This window comes from Plectropomus leopardus, chromosome 7 (genome assembly GCF_026936395.1).
Source record: "Plectropomus leopardus strain MGB_pleo_1.0 chromosome 7, ASM2693639v1, whole genome shotgun sequence".
In the NCBI taxonomy this organism is placed as follows: domain Eukaryota; kingdom Metazoa; phylum Chordata; class Actinopteri; order Perciformes; family Serranidae; genus Plectropomus; species Plectropomus leopardus.
Genome location: NC_142182.1, coordinates 11,173,639 through 11,192,367, shown reverse-complemented (window position 1 = coordinate 11,192,367; position 18,729 = coordinate 11,173,639). Strand labels below are relative to the sequence as shown.

At 42.8% G+C, this 18,729-nt stretch overlaps 1 protein-coding gene across 1 annotated transcript in view; it reads left to right on the top strand.

Moving 5' to 3' along the window:
• Nucleotides 1-18,729, top strand: part of wwox (WW domain containing oxidoreductase) — a 153,895-nt gene that overhangs the window by 28,103 nt on the left and 107,063 nt on the right. Inside the window, exon 6 of the mRNA XM_042495782.2 lies at nt 17,103-17,191. Within this exon, the coding sequence (XP_042351716.1) occupies nt 17,103-17,191 (89 nt within the window). The remainder of the gene's footprint in view (nt 1-17,102; nt 17,192-18,729) is intronic.

The following is an 18,729-nucleotide window of genomic DNA, read 5'->3' as shown; positions in this document are numbered from 1 at the left end:
GTGTTTGTGTGCGTGTTTGTGTGTGTATGCTGAGGGGGGCTCAGAGGTGTCGGAGCTGCCTCGCTGTGTTTCTTTCATAGTGTAAAGCCTTTATTATGGCACAGACCTGTTTGGGGGGCCGCAGGGCAATATTATTTCACATGTTCCAATTGAGAAATGAGCATGTGTGTGTTTGTGTGCAACTTTTAGATAACCAGCTCCATATAGAGGCAGGTTAGAAGGTGAACAGGTTGAGTAAATATATCAAATAAGTGTAATAAAACCTGCTGTAAACCAATGAACACAGTTTGACCTTTAACCACAAACTCCCTTGGTTACAGCTCTATATGTAGACCACTGGGGCTCAGCTGATTAATTCTGAATAGGGCTGAATGCTATGAGGAGGAGGCATGGTGTCTTAAACTTTTGTGAGCTCTTTGTTCTACTAATGCTGTCACAATGATTTGGGTTATTCTTTTTCTGACTGTACAGTTCACTGTTAAGCACTATTTTAACTGACCATGTGTAAAACTCCTCACCTAAACACCAGAAGTCCCATCGTAGCATAGAAATCATAATGAGGCACAGCAGTCTTGTCAAACTTTGTTTTTCCTCACATGCCAAAGTATGTGTGGCTCTCTTAAGAGAGTCAGATACAAAACGTTTCTTTTTTTGTAAGGGCAAAAAGTTTTGGGGAAGATCATAAGTCAATAAACTTATTGTAGCCATGTTTGTTTAACATGTTGGTTTGTCCTCATCCAAAAAGCTTTTACTTGTTAAAGTTAAAAATGAAACATGCTGTTAAATATGAACAAGAATGCATAAATCTAACACTTGCTTTCGTTATATTCCATCTATTTTTTACCTCTCAGTCCTCTAAATGGATCAACTGGTGACCATGCAGATTATTTTTCCTGGGATATATGGTTTAAGTCTCAGTCTTTTAGCGTGATAGTATGTCTGATTCAGCTGGAAACATTAAAACATCAACAGAAGACAACATTTTCAACCAACTCATTGAGCTAATGGTAGCTTTTGAGATAATTTTTGGGGGGTTTGCCTTTATTTGATAGGACAGCTGTAGTGTGAAAGGGGGAGGGAGAGGGGATGACATGCAGCAAAGGGCTGAGGCTGGAATCGAACCTGTGGCCACTGCAGTAAGGACATAGCCTTTGTACATGAGGTGCCGGCTCTACCAGGTGAGCTAATGGGTGCCCAACCTACAGCAAAATCATTAGCATTAATACATTTTGTCACCCCCAAACTTTCCTTTGATTGTAGCCAGGCAAAGGCACTGTCAGGAGGTATCGGATATTTTGAAGGATAGCTCAGTTTTCTTTTTCTCTCTGCTATTGTTCTGTCTCCTGTAATCGTGGCGCAAAGGCAGCATTAATACTTGCCACACTGACAGTTGCAATCAGATGCAAAAAAAAGAGCAAATTTTAAAGCTTTAAGGGAGTGTTTGTTTGTAAAGTCATTAATGCAATATCTTCTGGGAACTGGACCTTGAAACGGAGCAAATAGTGGTCGCATGTGATGCGCAATTCATGGTCCTAATGTTAGATGTTAGATGTTAGAAGTACAAAATGTTTGGAAAAATATTCAATCTAAGTCAGCGCTAGATGATCATCCGCTGAGCTTCTTCTCCTCCGTCAGTTATGTTGATGTTCTGTCAAACACACGGAGCAGCTACGGGACAGAATAATTTGACAGACCTTTGTCATTCCTACAGGTCTGTCTGTGGCAGTGAACAGTGAACAGAGTTAATTGGTGCCTCTCATCTCTCCTCTGAAGGGCACCGCTGCCTATTAATACAGTGTCATGATAAATTAGCCCAAATAAAACCCTACACACAGCAGTGAATGATGAGCTTATGTCTCTGTGAGTGTATGCTGGTGCTCTCGGATATTTCCTTGAGTGAGTCTGCCTCATTAATTTTTGGTAACCAAATCTCCATTAGGTTTGAATGAATGACTTAGACGAGCCAAATAGGGCAAGGTAGAGGACTGGACCGACGGGCAGAGGGGAGGAAAAATGACGAGAGATGAAGAGAGGAGCGCAGAGTATGGGTGAGGAGAGAGGTGGAAGGAGGAGTGAGGTGGGTGAAGGGGTGGGGGGGGGGCGAGGATGCTCATCCATTACATCTCACAGCGGCCCAGGGGTCGGCTTCAGCAAGACTGATTCAGAGCGATCAGGTTTGGACTCCATCTCCCATAAATCCTGGCATGTGACGCTGATGGATGTGGGCCATAAAGCCTCCCGCTCTGACATGCGGAGAGCAACATGGAGAACCATGGGGAAATGTGAGTGCTCCAGGTTAATGTCAACGAGGCCTGGGAGTGAAGAGGGGATGATGGAGGGAAGGAAAGACGGGGACGTCGGGAGATCAGAGGCGTAGAGAGGGGGATTGAGAAGAATGAGCGGGCCGAGAGCACAATGTGAAAAAGCAGAATTTTGTGGGAACCCTGTAACAGAATTTACTGTGACACTGCAATGATTCAGCTGTCGTCATGTGGGTTTAAACTCATGTTGCTCGGAGTGCGCTGAATAGTCTGACATCGTTTGAAAGAGATAAAGACATCGAAATATCTTCCCTGACACTCATTTTGTAATTTATTTCCTCTAATCTCCGACGGATGGTAATAATGGCTTTGGCTAATGTCACGATGTTTGGCAAGAGTATTAGTGTAATTAATTCTGTGTGTCTTTTCATTTATTCTGTTATTGTATGTCTGCGTGGTGTTTGATGCATGACCAAGATGAATAAAGCTCATTAAAAAAGCCTCGTGATTATAATAGGGCCAAATACAGGAACTGCCGACCTGGCTAGACAGGAAATGGAGACATGTGTACTTCCTCATTAACAGAGCCCCATTTGGGCCATAAAGCATCATCCCAATGCGCACAAGGAAAATGCCCTGATTAGAGGGGTGGAGGGGCACTGCTGCCCTAATGAAGGCTTCCCCCACAGTCATTTATGATATTGGTATGGGTGGTATGGTGACTAGGCCTATGGGATGGGCTGACTTGTGGAGATATGGACATGAGATAGCAGATGCAGTATATTTGTATGGATGGGAGAGATGAGAGGGCCGGGGGAATGCATATCCACAACTCATTTGCAGGAGTCAGTTTTACTAGGTTGCGGCTAATGGAGATGAGCTTGTGTTAAGAGCCAGGGGAGAAGCTAATTTTACATAAAACCAAAAGAGGTTTGAGAGCCGTGTGTGTGTGTGTGTGTGTGTGTGTGTGTGTGTGTGTGTGGTCAGGTAGTGCTCACTTTATTCTGCCGGCTCACCAAGTGCAAACGCTGACCATCTTTTCCCATAAAAGCTTTTCTTTAATCCAGCTGAAGAAGAAATGACTGAGAGTGACGTCACTTATCATGATCATGTTTGCTCTTTTAATTTACATTTTAATGAATTGATATCTGATAAAAAAAACACTGTATTTGGTTCAATCTTGCACGGAGAGACTTCAGCTCAGATTTAACTGAGATTGTGGTTTAACGGGAGAGTTGCACTTTTTTTTTTCTTTGTGCCTCAGTTGCAAACTTTAGTTCCCACTCTCTGACAAATTCATGCAAATTACAGACCTTAAAGGGATAGTGCAGAGCTTTTGAAGTGGGGTTGTGTGAGGTACTCATAGTCAGTGTATTATCTACAGTAGTTGTTGGCTGGCAAGTCACCAGTTTTGAAAAGCAGGCTGCTGGGTGACACAAAAAGTAGACGATTCTGTGCAGGGGTCAGAAACAAAATTAACCCCCTAAAGAACGGCCCACCTAAAACAATCAGCATTATGATAAGTGTATGCTATATTTAAAATATTTTTACTGTTTTCCCTATCCTTATTGTCAGACAGTGATTTCTGATGTGGAACTGATGGGGAAAAGCCATTGTATCGCTCTTTTCAAGGCCAGACTCCATTGAGAAAAGCAGTGATTAAACTTAGCTGAACACAGGAGCTGCTGGTCTACCACTGCCTCGATCAGTTAGTGTGTTCGTGTTATTGTTTGACTTTGACGTTGATTCAGATTCATGGCTGGTGGCATTATGTTTTCAGGTTGTCTGTCTGTCCGTCTGTCTATCTGTATGTAAGGATGTCCCATTCTTGTGAACTCAATAGCTCAACCATGTCTATAGGGAATTTCCCACTTGGACTCAAGGACTAGCTGATTCGATTTTGGTGGCCAAAGGTCACAGTGACCTCGCATTCGTCTCATTCTTGTGAATGTGATATCTCAAGATCACCTTGAGGAAATTTCTTTAAATTTGGCACAAACATTTGAGTAGACTTAAGGATGAACTGATTAGGATTTGATGTTTAAAGGTCAAGGTCTCATCTCATTTTCATGAATGCAGTATCTGAAGATGGCCTTAAGGGAGTTTCCTCAAATTTGGCACAAACATCCACTTGGACACAAAAATTAACTGGATAGAATCTGGTGGTCGAAGGTCAAGGTCACGGTGACCTCATTCAACATGTTTTTGGCCATAGAACTCTCAAGAACCACCTCGAAACTGTGCTGATCGTATAGGTCTTCTGTGTGTGAAGCGTCCATGTTTTCACAGACATGGATGTAAACTAATTGCAACCTGACTGGTGTGCGGGGGCGTACAACCATGTAGTGGTATATGTAGTTTTCAAGGGAGTGTGGTTGCTTTCATGTGAGTATAGATGGGGAACTGAAGCTGTTAACAGCTTCTGGGCTGTCTTACAAAAACATAAAGTGGTGAAAATACTCTGATCCAAAGCAGTACATCACTTAGCTTCTGTGACGGTACTCCAGCCTTCTTCTCAAAACTGCGGGCGTGCTGTCCACCATCTGCTGTAGGTGATACACTGACTGTGGATAAGGGCCCCAAACATCCCACATCCCCACTTCACAAAATGTGAACTATCTTTTCATTACAAGTTTTCCTTCCCCCTTTAAAGCATTTTATAGGCACTAAAATACATTTTGGGAAAGTTGGAAAGTGTTAACAGACACAGTGTTTTATTTGCACAGTCTTGCATAGAAATATCTATTATGTGGGCCAGATAATGGGATTTACATCGAATTTATGAGGCTTTTCTTTGACCAGTGGTATTGTGCGTGCCTTCCACTCATTTGAGTGGTTCAAAAATAGCAGGCTGTTCTGACTTTGTCATTTTGGGTATGTTGTCGGTACACTTTCCTCTATAAACTTTTACTAAATGCAATCCTTAATATCTTAGTAATAATGGCAGTCACTGAATGAGTATTACTTTTGATTCTGATTTTGGCAATGAACTGATATCGTGCACAATATGAAAAAAGTCATACACATAAATATAGATTTTAAGGGCCTTAAAATTGCCTCGATCGAATCTTGGAATAAACTAATCCCCTCTCCGCCACTGTCTTCTTCTCTCCCAGCTTCCTAATTTCTCCACTTTTTCTTGTCCCACCCCCCATCACTCCCCCCACCATCGCCACAGCAGCTACCTGAGGCCCTTGTGTCCACCTCATTCATCACCTGGGTTTGATTCCTCTGCTCCGAGAGAGGGAGAGAGAGAGAGAGAGAGGGAGAGACAGGAAGAAAGAGTTGAGGAGGAAGAGTAAAAGAGTCATAACAAACCCTCCTCTGTTCTTGCTCCTTCTTTTCTACCTCCCTTCCTTCAGTGTGTGAGGGAGAGATGAATGCAGCCAGTGGAATTAATTGCACCCCGTTACTGAAGATCAGCAAGTTTGCACTGTTGGCGTGCTGATCTGCCATATGGCTGCCCACTAGGTGAACACTTTGATTAATGTTGCCCACTCCCCAGTTTTTTCCCCCACTAATATTTGATTCTGATAACTGAAACTCAGCTCCTCGTTTGGAGTCTCTCCGTCTTCGGTCCTCACTTCCCTCCCGTGTCCCTTTCTTTTTGTCTTTTCCTCTGCTCACCTGAGCCGTCTGTGTTTGCAGCTTAAGTTTGGTTCCCAGTCTTGCCTTTTCTTCCATTGTTATTTTTCTACAAGCTTTGCTTACAAAGTCTTTGTGCGATGTGGCATCGGTGTGTGGAGTTTAGAGTATCCGTGAGATTAGAGGGAGAAAGAAAGGCCAGAGTGTGTTTTGTGATAGAGAGAGATTTGGAGCTATGGGTACGTGTCCTTCGCAGTTGATTAGGCCCCTGGTGTGTCAAGTGTTTCTCTATTAGCCTCCTCAGCCTCTAGTCTTCTTCTGAGCGCAGTGACTACTCTCTACCCCAGAGGTGTGGGATACACACACACAAACAAACAAACAGGCACACACACACGCCATGCACGCAGGCAGATAGGCTGCTGTGCTGGGGTCCAGGCAGTAACAAGGAGCTGAACAGATGCTGGAGTCACAATATCAATAGGGCTGAGTGTGGGTAATAATACCTTAGCAGGGTTCAGCCATGAGACAGCGCTAACTAGAGAGGCAACTCTCAAGTGGAGCATTCACTATCTGCAAATCACACCATGTAGCTGTGTGTGTGTGTGTGTGTGTGTGTGTGTTTGTTTGTGCACGTACTCCCATTACATGTTAGAGGGAGCCCGTGTTTGCTGCAGGGGAGCTGTGGGATGGTGTCAGCGCCTTCATCAACTCTGAGATAAAATGTTCTCACCTAAGGTCGTAAGTTCAAGTTTGTTTTCTTTTTTTTCTCCTGCTATAATGAGGCAGCAATCCAGAACACTATGCAGACATCTATACCAGAACATCTATTACAATCACGCGGGTGCTTTGTTTTCCCTCTGTTTTATGGCCTGTTCCTGCTGCTCGTCTATTTTGGTCTTCCTCGGTCTTGTTAAGTGCTGCCATTCTCCTGTGTTTGGATGTGGCCCAGAGGGCCCTTAGCGAGACCAGGGGCTGGGAATGAGCTGCGAGCCCCAGCCAGGGGGTGCCCACGGTAGGCTGCCATTCCCACTAAATCTCCCTGATTACCCGGGGTGGCTGCGGTGTGATGGGGGTGTTACCAAGGTGGTGGGCTCTCCAAAGAGGCTGATTGAGATGCAAATGGGGGCCATAACTCAGAGGTAATGCAGACCTGAGCACCCTTTGCCTCGTCCGTTCCTGCTCACCTCACTCTCTCATCGCTCCCCATTTACTCCAGAATAGGAGGAAGGACTGTTATTGTCTCAGGATAAAGTCAGATATTTATCATAGTGGGAGATAGGAGTGGAGAAATAAGGGTGTGGGCCGGGGAGAATAGGAAACTATGAGCATGTAAATTGACTGGTTTTGACAAAGGTAAACAATAACCAGATAAGTGCATGTACTCCTGTGGACGACCACACGCACGCACGCACGCACGCACGCACGCACGCACGCACGCACACACACACACACACACACACACACACACACACACACACCTGAAGATGCCAAACTCTACTTCTGTTTCTTAGAAAGAACAGATGGACACAATAAAGTGTTAGGGACGTTGCTTGCCAGTAGAAAGGTGGAATGAACAGGGGAAGAGGAGGGGGAGGAGTAATTGCACAGTCCTTTGCTGAATTGTTCTGTGGATGCAAATTTAAATCCCTCCTATTATTTTAATAATCTGCCTTTTACTGCTTGTGCTCGGATCATTTGTTTGCAAACCAGGTTATTTGGAGAGGGAGGCTCGGGGGTAATTTCATGCTTTGGAGCATTTATATCTATAACTTAATGAGGAGAGGGCCTGTTGTTTCCTGGTAATACACTGCTAGAGGGGAGCAAACTTTTTATTCTCCGTTTAGGGTACTGTTAGAGGGCAATAATGTGGGATTACTCGGATGGAATTAAGGAGCAAACTGAGGAGAGACCTAATGCAGCTTTGGGTGATAGACCAAACTTAATACTGATGTTTCATTCAGGGTGTTTTAGGTTCATGGGGTGTACCATAGGAGATGGGCTTTCCCATTTGCCCTTTTCAATAAGCTTACACAAATTTCTTCATGTTTAGGCATCCTCAATGCCCAGCTCCTGCATAATCGGGCTCAGGCTGTTTTTATGTGCATCTTCTTTCTTTCTCAATTATCCAAACTTCCTCAAATGTTTGTGCAACAGACAAACCGTAGTCTGTGTATCAGTTTATAAAATTCAGATCAGTCTCCTGCTTATTGTCACTCAGTTGGTGCCAGGACAGGGAGTCAGCCTGGTGGCCCAACTCAATATAACACAACCTTATTACATTTAGATGAGACACAAAAGGAAGACTCGCTGTCTACGGAAAGCAGCGCGCAGTCTTGTGAGATGATCGGGATTGTTAATGTAGTTAACTCTCCTTCGGTGGAGCCAAAGACGTTGCGGGGATGGACTGATGGAGGGAGAGGTGTGTGTCCACGTCCCTTCGTCCATCCTCCTCTCCTCTTTCTCTTCTTCTTTCCTTCCTCCTCGCTGTCATTCCTCTCCTCCCTTGTGAAGGACTCTTCTCTCTGCAAATTTAATCAGACTGCATGAATTAAAGCAATAATTCAATTTGTTTACAAGGCGTCATTTATTCTCTGTCAGGCCAGCGCTCCGTTGACAATCCGTGGCTCGCTGACCCCCGACCTTTGCCGAGGTCACGTGATGCATTTATTACATTGTTCAACGAGCGTCTTTCAGGCTATTATCAGGCGACAAGGGGCTAAAGATGCATGATGAGAATCCCATTATTGAAATCTGCGTGACACTGTAACAGAATGCAAAACCACATGACCTTATCAACAGACAGGGTGGATCATGTAAATGGTGCTTGAAACTTGAAGCTACAGTTGGTGGAAATGAATGTGTTTATGAATATGAAAATTACCATATAACACTGATAATTTTCAGTATTTTGTTTCATATCCAGTATGCCACTTTTAGTCCTGTGATTCCCCCTCTAAAACCACGATCATGGAAAATCTGGAAAACTTATGTTATTTCACAAACACATTATCCTGGCCTGGAAGAGTCATGGAATTAGTAAAAATCATTTAAAGGTTTTGGAAAATTCATGTTTTTTTTTAAACATGATTTTTCGGGGCCTTGAGGCTGGAATCAAACCCGCAGTCGCTGTGGGTGCAGTGACCCACTGTGCCAGCTGAGCCACTGGGCAGCCAAAATTCATTGAATTTTGTTGTTTAATGTAATTGTTACTATAATCTTCAGTGGATAAACTTCCACATAATGTAACATATCAGCAAATTTATTTTCTGTAGCTGTTATTTAATGTAGCTCTAATATATGTTGATGTGTTACAACATCTTGTTTACCATCACTTATGTTTCCTCATTGTCTGTCTTTCCCTCCATGTATGGAATTAAGTCTGAATAAAAGTTTCAATCTGATATTTTTGAAAAAATGCCAGAAAAATATGACTCTTTAAAAAGTCACAGAGTAAATTTGAAATTTGTTTATGAAAATGTGTGGAAACCCTGTAAAACACTTTATCTTAGGTCACTCTTCACACAACAAGAGACTTTATCTTACAGAGAAGAGGAAAAAAATTCACAATCTTTTGTATTTCCAGGCTAAACTATTGTGACAGTGGAAAATGGTAAGCAGTTTAGAATATTGCCAAACAAAAGAGCTTTTAATCAAAGTGCATACCAGACCCTGCGGAGTGTAAAACACTCCCTCATCAAAAGGCCTATTATACACTTACTCACATCAAAGGCCTCCATGTTTCTTAATTGCCAGATTCTTTTCTTATTCAATTATGTGATGCTTATGTTTTTATAAAGCTGATACAAAAAGAGCTCGGGTAACCAAATCAAAGGGGCTTAATTTATCATCTCTGCACAGCGATGTGTGTTCACTACAACAATGTACATATGTGTAAATGCGTTTCTGCGAGTGTGTCTGGTTCTTCAGCAGCCCTCCGGATACCGGGATGATGCAAGGCACGAGTGTTTCAGGAGAAATTAAACAGTGGAAAACTAGCAGGTTTAGATAAAGCAATCACATTACCGACACACTTGAAAAGAGCACATTATTTTGTACTTGAGAGTGTCGAGCTTTATTGCTGACACCCCAAATAGAAAGTTATGTATATGCGGTATAAGTGCATAGGGTCTCTGAGTTTTTCTCCGACTTTATTGTGCTCTAACCACAACATAATCAGCAACTAAGTCCGTGTGTGCCGTTCACACCGACACTAAAGTCCCTGTGCAGAATTGCAAAATAAGCTGGGTGTAAATATGTAATTGCCAGTGCTTATTCTGAGATCTGAAATATTAGGGAGCAATATGGATCGCATTAAAATCCTGGTTGTTAGGGGTATCGGTTACACTGAAGACATGCAGGAAAATGTGCACTGTCTGCGAATCTGGCGGAGATGGAGTGGGTGAGATGAGGGGGGAGATAGGAGCAGGAGAGGGTGAGGAAATGGAGAGGAAGAGACAGAGAGGAAGAGGAGAGTAAGATGAAAATCTCTTAATGTCTTTCTGAGAACATAGACACATTATTTAAATCTCCATCACTTTTTAATGTAAATCTGATCAGACTCCGCGCTGGACGAAGGAGGGGAGAAGTGAAGTGGAGGCAGAAAATGGAGACACACACACACACTGATAGACACAGAGACAGAGAGCAGGTTTATAATATAACATTGTTAGGATTGAAAGCTGGATGTCACTGTCTCAATTCACACTTTCTCTGTTATAGGACACAAACGCACGCAAAACACTTTTAAAATTATATCAGCTGTCCTTTGACTTAATGAAAAAACACTTACACAGGCTGGCTGTGGAATATTTTCTGCGTGTGTGTGTGCGTGTTTGTGTGTGTTGGTATATATGGGTGCATGTGTAAGTTTGTATGTGTGTGTTTGTGTGGAATCTGATATGTGCCTCAGGCCCCATGGCCCTGGTCTGTCTGCATCCGAAAAGCAAACTCTGCAATTATGATGACCGCCCTGTCCTTTTCATTTCCCATCTCCGTCTCTCTCTCTTTCTCTCCCTCCCTCTCTCTGTCTATCTCGGGCTCTCACACTCTTTCCATGTCTTTGTCTTTATTTTTCTTTCTCTTTGACCTGTCTGTCTCGCTTCAAGGTACATGTCAAGCTCGAATATAAACTATTTCTGTGCACTTGTAACTTATAGTTGTACTCGTTATGCTTCTCTTTATTTTCTTTTTTTTTGGCAACGACCTCATTCATACAAGCAGCATTGTGTGTTATATGATTTAGTTGAATTATAATGCAAAAATATTGTTATTTTTCCATAATATATTTTCAGATATTGCCCTGTTTACAGTTTTTATTTCACTCTGTAAAATTGTATATTATATTTTTGCAACTTCACTTTACTTTGAGTATTTCCATTTGATGCTGTTGTATACTTCCACTACATTATGTGGATATATATATATATATATATATATATATATATATATATATATATATTATTTCTCTACATTTATTTGACAGTTAAAGCTAATAGTTACATCACATATTAAGACTTTGAAAACCTTTAATGAGCATATAAAATATAATGCATCACTATACAGCGAATTAAACTACACAGCAGTATATTAAGTACATAAAATTGGGTCATCTGGACCAGCTATAACATTAAAGTTCTGCAGTATTAGTAATTCTATAATATAAAATGTAACATTGCCTTTTTGGCTATTTAAATATTGCTGCTTATACTTAATACATTTGCTTTAAGTACATTTTTTAATAGAAGATTCGGGCTGGAGTAGTTTATATTTGGGTTTTGCTGTTGCTACTTTAACTCAAGAAAAGAAAGGAAATAAATAATAAATAAATACTTCTTCCTCCACTGGTATTCTGCTGGTATTCTTTAATTACTTTCCACTTTTTTCCTTTTCAAGTCCTCTATCTTTTGTGTTTTTCTCAGCACGCTCAGTGTTTCTCTGCAGTCTCTACATGACTCCTTGTCAGTTCTGAGTGAGTGATTAACTCATTGAAGTGCTGACTAATTAATGTGTTTCATTAATTACCGTCATTTAATGCTGTGTTTACTAACATGGCCTGCTGTAGCCTTAGTGCGTCACTGAACGAAAATGTCAGCAGGTACTTAACCGAGGCCTGGCCTTTACTCTGTGTGTGTGTGTGCGTGTGTGTGTGTGTGTGTGTGTGTGTGTGTGTGTGTGTGCGCGTGTGTGAGAAGTGCCCCTGATGTCCGTGTTAAGAGTATCGGCACGTATGTGCCTCATTCTCCATGTTTCTCATCTGGAAAATCATCCCATGTCCTTCCTTCACCTTTCCCATATCTGCCCCTGCAATTGCTTGATTTGTAACTTGATTTCAGGAAAGGGAAAACCTGTAGATTATCCAGCTTTCATTAGGGGGGAAAAACCCAGTCCGTGTCAGAGAAAGAAGAAATCAATTTAATACAGACTTAACTGGAGGAAATTGCATATTCTGCCTGTACTGTATGTGCTGAACAGGCACTTTCTCTTCCTCACCAGAGACCTGCCTCCCTATTAATTGCAGTGTGTGTGCATGTCAGTGAGTAAGTGGATGTGTATGTGCGCGTGCATTTGTTTGTTTGTGTGTTTGTGTTTGTAATGTGCGGAGTGTGTGGGTTCATTTGTGTGTTGGGTGCATGAATGCATGTTTCCTGAGTGTGTATTCAGTCTCTTTGTCTGTGTGTGGAGGTCAATATTCAGACCTGTGGTAGGGCACCCAGCCAGATGTGTCTGTTTCTTTATTTGCGGTGTGCATGTGCGTTCACTGCACGTGGTGTGTGTCCATATTTCTTTTGTTGGTGTGTGGCGTGTGCATAAGCACAAGCGCATGTGACTTAGCCAGGTGGAGAGGAGATTGGTTGGTATTTATGAACAAACGTCATAATTGTGACAGAATGATATACGACCAGCACATTCCACAGTTTCCCCCCTCCTTCCTTTTCTCTTTTTCTTTTCGCTAAAAATATATATCTATGATAAAATACAGTCTTAAAAGCTGATGACCAATTTAGTGTGGCGTGTTGCGGACAAGGTCATAGAGATCTGAGTTCCTCTGTGTTCCTCCCTCCGAGGCCTGTTCTAATCTACAGAGCAAGAAGAGGGGCTCAAAGTCATTTCTCTAATTGCTTTTATAAGGTGCCCTTTTCACATGGTGTCTTCCCTGCTCATTCACTTTCACCACCATTATACCTTACCTCCGCACCTGCTGCTTAAAATACAGTCATCTAACATCACTTTATACTGATATCAGGCATTCAGAGGGAGCGGTAGAAAACACACTTAACTATCGCACATCTTTCTGTCTTCCCTCCTCACTCACCATCCTCCTCAGTGCCTGAGGTGTTAACCTGGGGCTTCAGGGTAAGTGTTTTGTATATATGGGGTATACTTTTGATTTCTTAAGTGTCGTCCCTGCATCGATAAACTATAAGGGGAGCTGAGGTAGTGAGGGGGCAGCACGAGGTGAGCGAAGATGGAAACGGGGGTTAAAGTGTGAGAGGGAGGCTGAGAAGGATAAGGGGAGAGGGGGATGAGATTGAGCCTAGTGCATTAAGACAGTGTATTATTTGGCGGTTCCACTTGCTTGCGTCCATTAGGGGTGGCTGCTATGCTATTAAAAGGGTCAGCGAAGTGTGTGTACCTGTGTGTGCGTGTGCGAGTATGCCTACATGTGTGTTTTAAGAGTTAGTAGAGTGGTCCAGTGTCTTATTGAACAGGATGGGGCTCCCCCTCTCTAATACCTCTTCATTTTATTGGATTGGATGGCCCCAGTTATAATTGTATTAGGGCTCTTCCCCCCTCCATTGCTCCACTCTGTCTCAGCAGCAGTGTCCACATGTCATTCCCCAACACACGTGGAAAACACCAGGGGAGACGGGGGGAACCTCTGCAGAGCCAGCTTCCACCACAGCACTTTGGCTCTCCATCTTTGTTCGTAGTTTCTTCTTCCCTTCTGGTGAAAGTCGCAGAGGTTAAATGACATGTTACAGACAGCTGTGCTCTTGGGTTGATGACTGGAGATAGGGGTGTAAGAGGAAAGATGGTGGCTTGAGTGATCTGAGGCTTGTGTTATCATCGTGGGGATCTTAAGGGGTCGACAGATTATCGGCCTTTTTGCCGATTATCTGTATCTGCGTTTCATATTAGTGTTCGCCATCAAAATTAATGAAAAAGCGTGTGTATTACACTCAGCCAACCTCAGGAAAGGCGGTCTACAATACATGGACAGAAAATATCAGCATGGGAGGAACTTATAAAACCTCAGGGAGCTATTTTTGTTAATTCATTTTTTATTTAAATTTTCAATTAACCTAATAAAAAAAAATGCAGAGAACTTTTTGTATATGATGTTGAAAGGTTCAGTTTTGATTAAACATTTACAAAAGGGATTTAAGCAAAGTTTTGCGTTGGAGTTTGTTATTTTCCAAATTCTAAATTTCGACAAAAATATTTTCATGTTTATTATAAATGCATATCCGTTCCAATTATCTGTCTCACTAACTACTAACAATCGGTATTGGCCCTGAAAAAACAATATCTGTCGACCCCTAGTGACCTTGCTGCATTTTGTTCCAAACCTGCTGCTGCTTTTTTGGTCATGAAGATGGACACACACTTGCCCCAGTTTCTAGTTTTCAAGCTTATTTACGCGTGTTTCATTCATAATTAGCCTTTTGCATTGAGACGAAGCGATAGGTTGTGTGTAGCTGGGGGCGGTAAGCTCTGTCACCCCGAGCCGAGCTCTGTGGTGTTGCACACTCAGCGATTACTCTGGAGTTAACCAGAGAGGCTTCGCTGCCTCTCACTTTTCCTTCGCCCTTGAAGAGACCAGGAGTTGTCAGGGTCCTCATAAAAACCCTGAACGATTGCGTCCGTGCGTTCTTCCTCTCTTTTTCTACCCTTTTTTTCCCTCTTCTCCTTCCAAAACCTGGCCATCTGTCTAATTGTTCACCTCCATCGCTTTAATGCTTTTTACATGCTTTTTCCCCCCTCTTTCCAGGCAATAAACTTTATTTTCTTCGCAAGACTTCAATCTGCAGGGGGAGGGTAGACGGGCAGGCAGGCAGGCAGGCAGGCTGCTCACCTTCTCCCTGCTGGATTTGCTCCAGTGGCCCCCCCTTCAACCCCCCTCTATCCTCCCTCTGGTCTCCTATTACTCCATCTCTCCTTCCCTTTCCCCCCCTGTCTCTAGAGAAGGGGATATGTGTTCGTCAAGCTGACACCTGCTCTCATCTTCTCTGCTGGTCATACACTCATGGAGGGCTACCCTGTTGAGGAGGCCTTATACTGACCTGTTAATTACCACACTGCTGCCTGCTCTGACCTTGTTTGGAAGTAACACCCCATTTTTCTTGTTGTAAAATTCCCAATTCCAAATTCCATAAGAACAAATGAAGGCTTCCTCCACACGTTTATAACATAAAGTTTCCTCGTTATATTGCACATCTTCTTCGAATACTTGGTGACCAAATATTTCTTTCACAGCTACTTTACTTGTGTACTGTGTAAAAGTGGCGAGGAGTGTGAATGCTGCACATACAAGTCATTAAATGAGACAGTTGTCTCCTCTCACCTGTGATTACTGCTGTGTGCAGATCATATAAGCAGGTACCCTATAATCATACCTATAATAGCCATAATCAGCCCTTTAATGCTTTGTAATAGCATCCATATAACGGTATAGAGTAGCATCAAGAGAATAATTCAGGCATAGATAATGGTGTGATAGCGTGGTTTTACCCTTGAGTCACAACATTGCATTTGTTGTGTGTGTGGGGGTGTGTGTGTGCCTGTGTATGCATGTATAAATACGCCCTGGAGCAGTTAAGGTGTCTGTAAAATGCCTGAAGAATCACATTTCCATCAGAAGGCGCTCTTAACCCTTTCTTGTTTTCTTTGTGCGCACTGCTCCATGGAGCGTCCTTGCTGTGAGTGTCATGTACACTTAGCTCCGTGGAGACAGACACGCAGAGTTAAGACATTCCCATATGACGCCCACAGACTGGAGATCAGATCAGGGGAAAAGGCTGACAGGGGAGCAGCAGCAGCGGCAGCAGTAGTGGCGGTGGCGGCGGATGGAGAGCTGAACGCTGTTCCGGGGTGTAATGCGAGCTGACAGCGTTCCTCAGGGATAGCGGGCAGGACGAAGGGGAGAAGTAGCATCAGGAATACCTGGTGCTACCGAATCCAGAGCCCAGCTGGGAGTCCTGGGAGCAATATCTCACTCCTTTTCCCTTTTCAGCATGAGTCTAATGGAGCATCAGTCTGAACAGAAAACCTCAGTTCACGCTGCACGCACTCGCACTCCACTGTCCCACGTGAGATTGAACCTGGGTTGTCTGTTGAAGGGGCCCTGCACTGATGACGATGTAGAGAAGGGGAAGAGGGGGAAAAAGGGGAAGAGAGTCTAAGTTAACATCCTTTATCACACAAAAACATGGTCATGTGCTGTTATTAAAGAGATGCGTACGTCTCTGCTGAGGCCTTTGCCCCGCAGCAGAACGCTGCAGTGGGACAGAGAGGATGATGAATATTTAGCCCATCTTCCTCAGTGTGTAAATGCAGCTATGCATTCACTTCTTAAGTCATTTATCTTTCTCCTCTCCTCTTCTATCCCCACCCTGTCTCCTAACATATGGTGTAAGATGAGCCCCCCCCACACACACACAGAGAACACAGTCAAAAGCTATGGACTTCTTTCCGAGTCTTTAGACAGGACTGTGACCACGTCATCAGTCTTTTCAAGAATATATATTTTTTTACCAGTCTGACTGAATATAACACTCAAGTCAAATTAGTTTTTATGTAGCCCAAAGTCGCATATGATAAATTAGCAAATTTTCTTCAAATGGTTTTAAAATCTGTGCAGTGCACACCATCCTTAATCCTTATATCCTCAATATGGATAAAGGAAAACTCCCCCCTAAAAACTCTTTAAATGAGGAAAAAAGCTTATGAAGAGCAACAGTGACTTTTTTTCCCCAAGACGGACAGATGTGTTTACCAGTCACACATATGGAGATCCTAAGATCTGTATTTTTGCTGGGGAGATGGGTTTAATTGCATAAACCTGGTGTAACAGCACACCTTTTTGTAATCATGTAAATCTGTACTTTGTGATAACTCTTCTCTCTTGCTGAAGGAGATGACAGTGATGATAAACGTGGCAGTTTGTATGAAATCTGAAATAATGTTGGTGACCTTGTTGTTTATCTACTGCTGCTGGTTATTACAATCGTTCTTTTGTTTTTCCTGTTTCTGCAGCACAAAGCAAGAGTAGAGGCCATGATGTGCGACCTGGCTTCTCTCCGCAGTGTCAGGGAGTTTGCTGAGTCTTACAAGGCCAAGAAACTGTGAGTATAAACCAAAAATATACATTTTAATCTTCTCTAACTAATTCTACTACTCTTTAGATTACTGACCTACAGTATGTTTTGAATGGAGAGTAGATGTAAAATTTCCTGAGATGCACCTAAACCTGCAAAATCTTGCCGAACATCAGGGTTGTGTTTGCCGCTATGAAATGTTTAGATGCTCTGTAGTTTGGAAATTACACTATGCAATGCTGCAGTTGTGTGTTCGAGCTGACAGCAGTTTTAGCCTGGTCTCTCCAATACTGTAGGTGAATAGTTGAATCTAATGCGTTGAAAATAACCGTTTGGATCTGAAAGGCCATCAGAAGAGTCTCTACTGTGAAGAGACAGCGGCAGAGCTGCTCTTAAATCACTTATATGGCAGCACTCCCAACTAACAAATCATGACACTTTCTCTCAGCTATTCAATGCTAACCTTAAGTAGCCATCAGTCCCATTTCAACTGTCAGAGTTTTTAGATTTAGATGAGATTTTTTTTATTTTGCACAATTTACAATTACACAAAATGGCAGAAAAAAGCACAGTATGCAGTGCAGGGTGAGGCCAAAAAACAAGTGGGCTGGAAAGCAGAAAACTGTAATTGTATAATGTGTTCTATCTATGTAAGCATGTGTGTAGATGTCACTGAGAGGTACAACAAATAAACATGAGTACATTAGAAATACTTAGAGAGCAGTAGTTACAAAATAGCAGTTAAATAGACTTTTAAATATCTTTTATACCCCTTTAAAGAGGAACAGTTTTTCACCAGTTGGGGAAAAAACAATTCATAATTTGGAACTCCCGAATCTTATTGATCTTACTGAATATTGACCTTTGGAAGTGAGTAATTTAGGAAGATGAAAATTTGAAGTTTCAAGAATAGAGGAGCAGACAAAATGTAAGGCTCTGGCTGCGCTGAAGTCCTAACAAACTTTTTCATTCTACTTACTCAGAAAGAGAAGAAAAGAAAACTCAAGGATATAAATAAATCAGTAAAGTCAGAGTCTCTCATTCAGGCCGATCACTTTATTCATCACCATTACTTCCCGCACACTTAAAGGACATCCAAACTGTGTCTGATGGACACCATATGGACAAGGCCCCAGGAGTAAATGAGTGTATTTGTGTCGATTTGCTTGACATTGGTCGAACCAGACTTTATGACACTTATTTTGTGGTGGTCAGCTTTTACCGCATGTGTCTTGTGTCCCGTGGTCGGGTGCACAGTTGCTATTTTGGGGTCATGTATTCTGTCATCCATACTGCTCAGCCACCCGCAGGTGTCTAGGCTGGGGTGTGTGTGTGTTTGTGTGTGTGTGTGGGTGTTGGTGTCAGGGGAGCCCCTTGGGGAGAGGCAGGGCAGTCATTGCCCGTAGCAGCCCTGGGGCAGGGTATGGCCATCCAGGACACGTGTCTTGGGTCACAGCCAAACCTCACGTTGGCTTCCCTCTCCTTGTGTCCTATAGTTCCCTCCCGTATCTTACAGATATCCGTCCCATCCCCTCTGAAGTATATTAACCTCCCTTTAAGCCCGC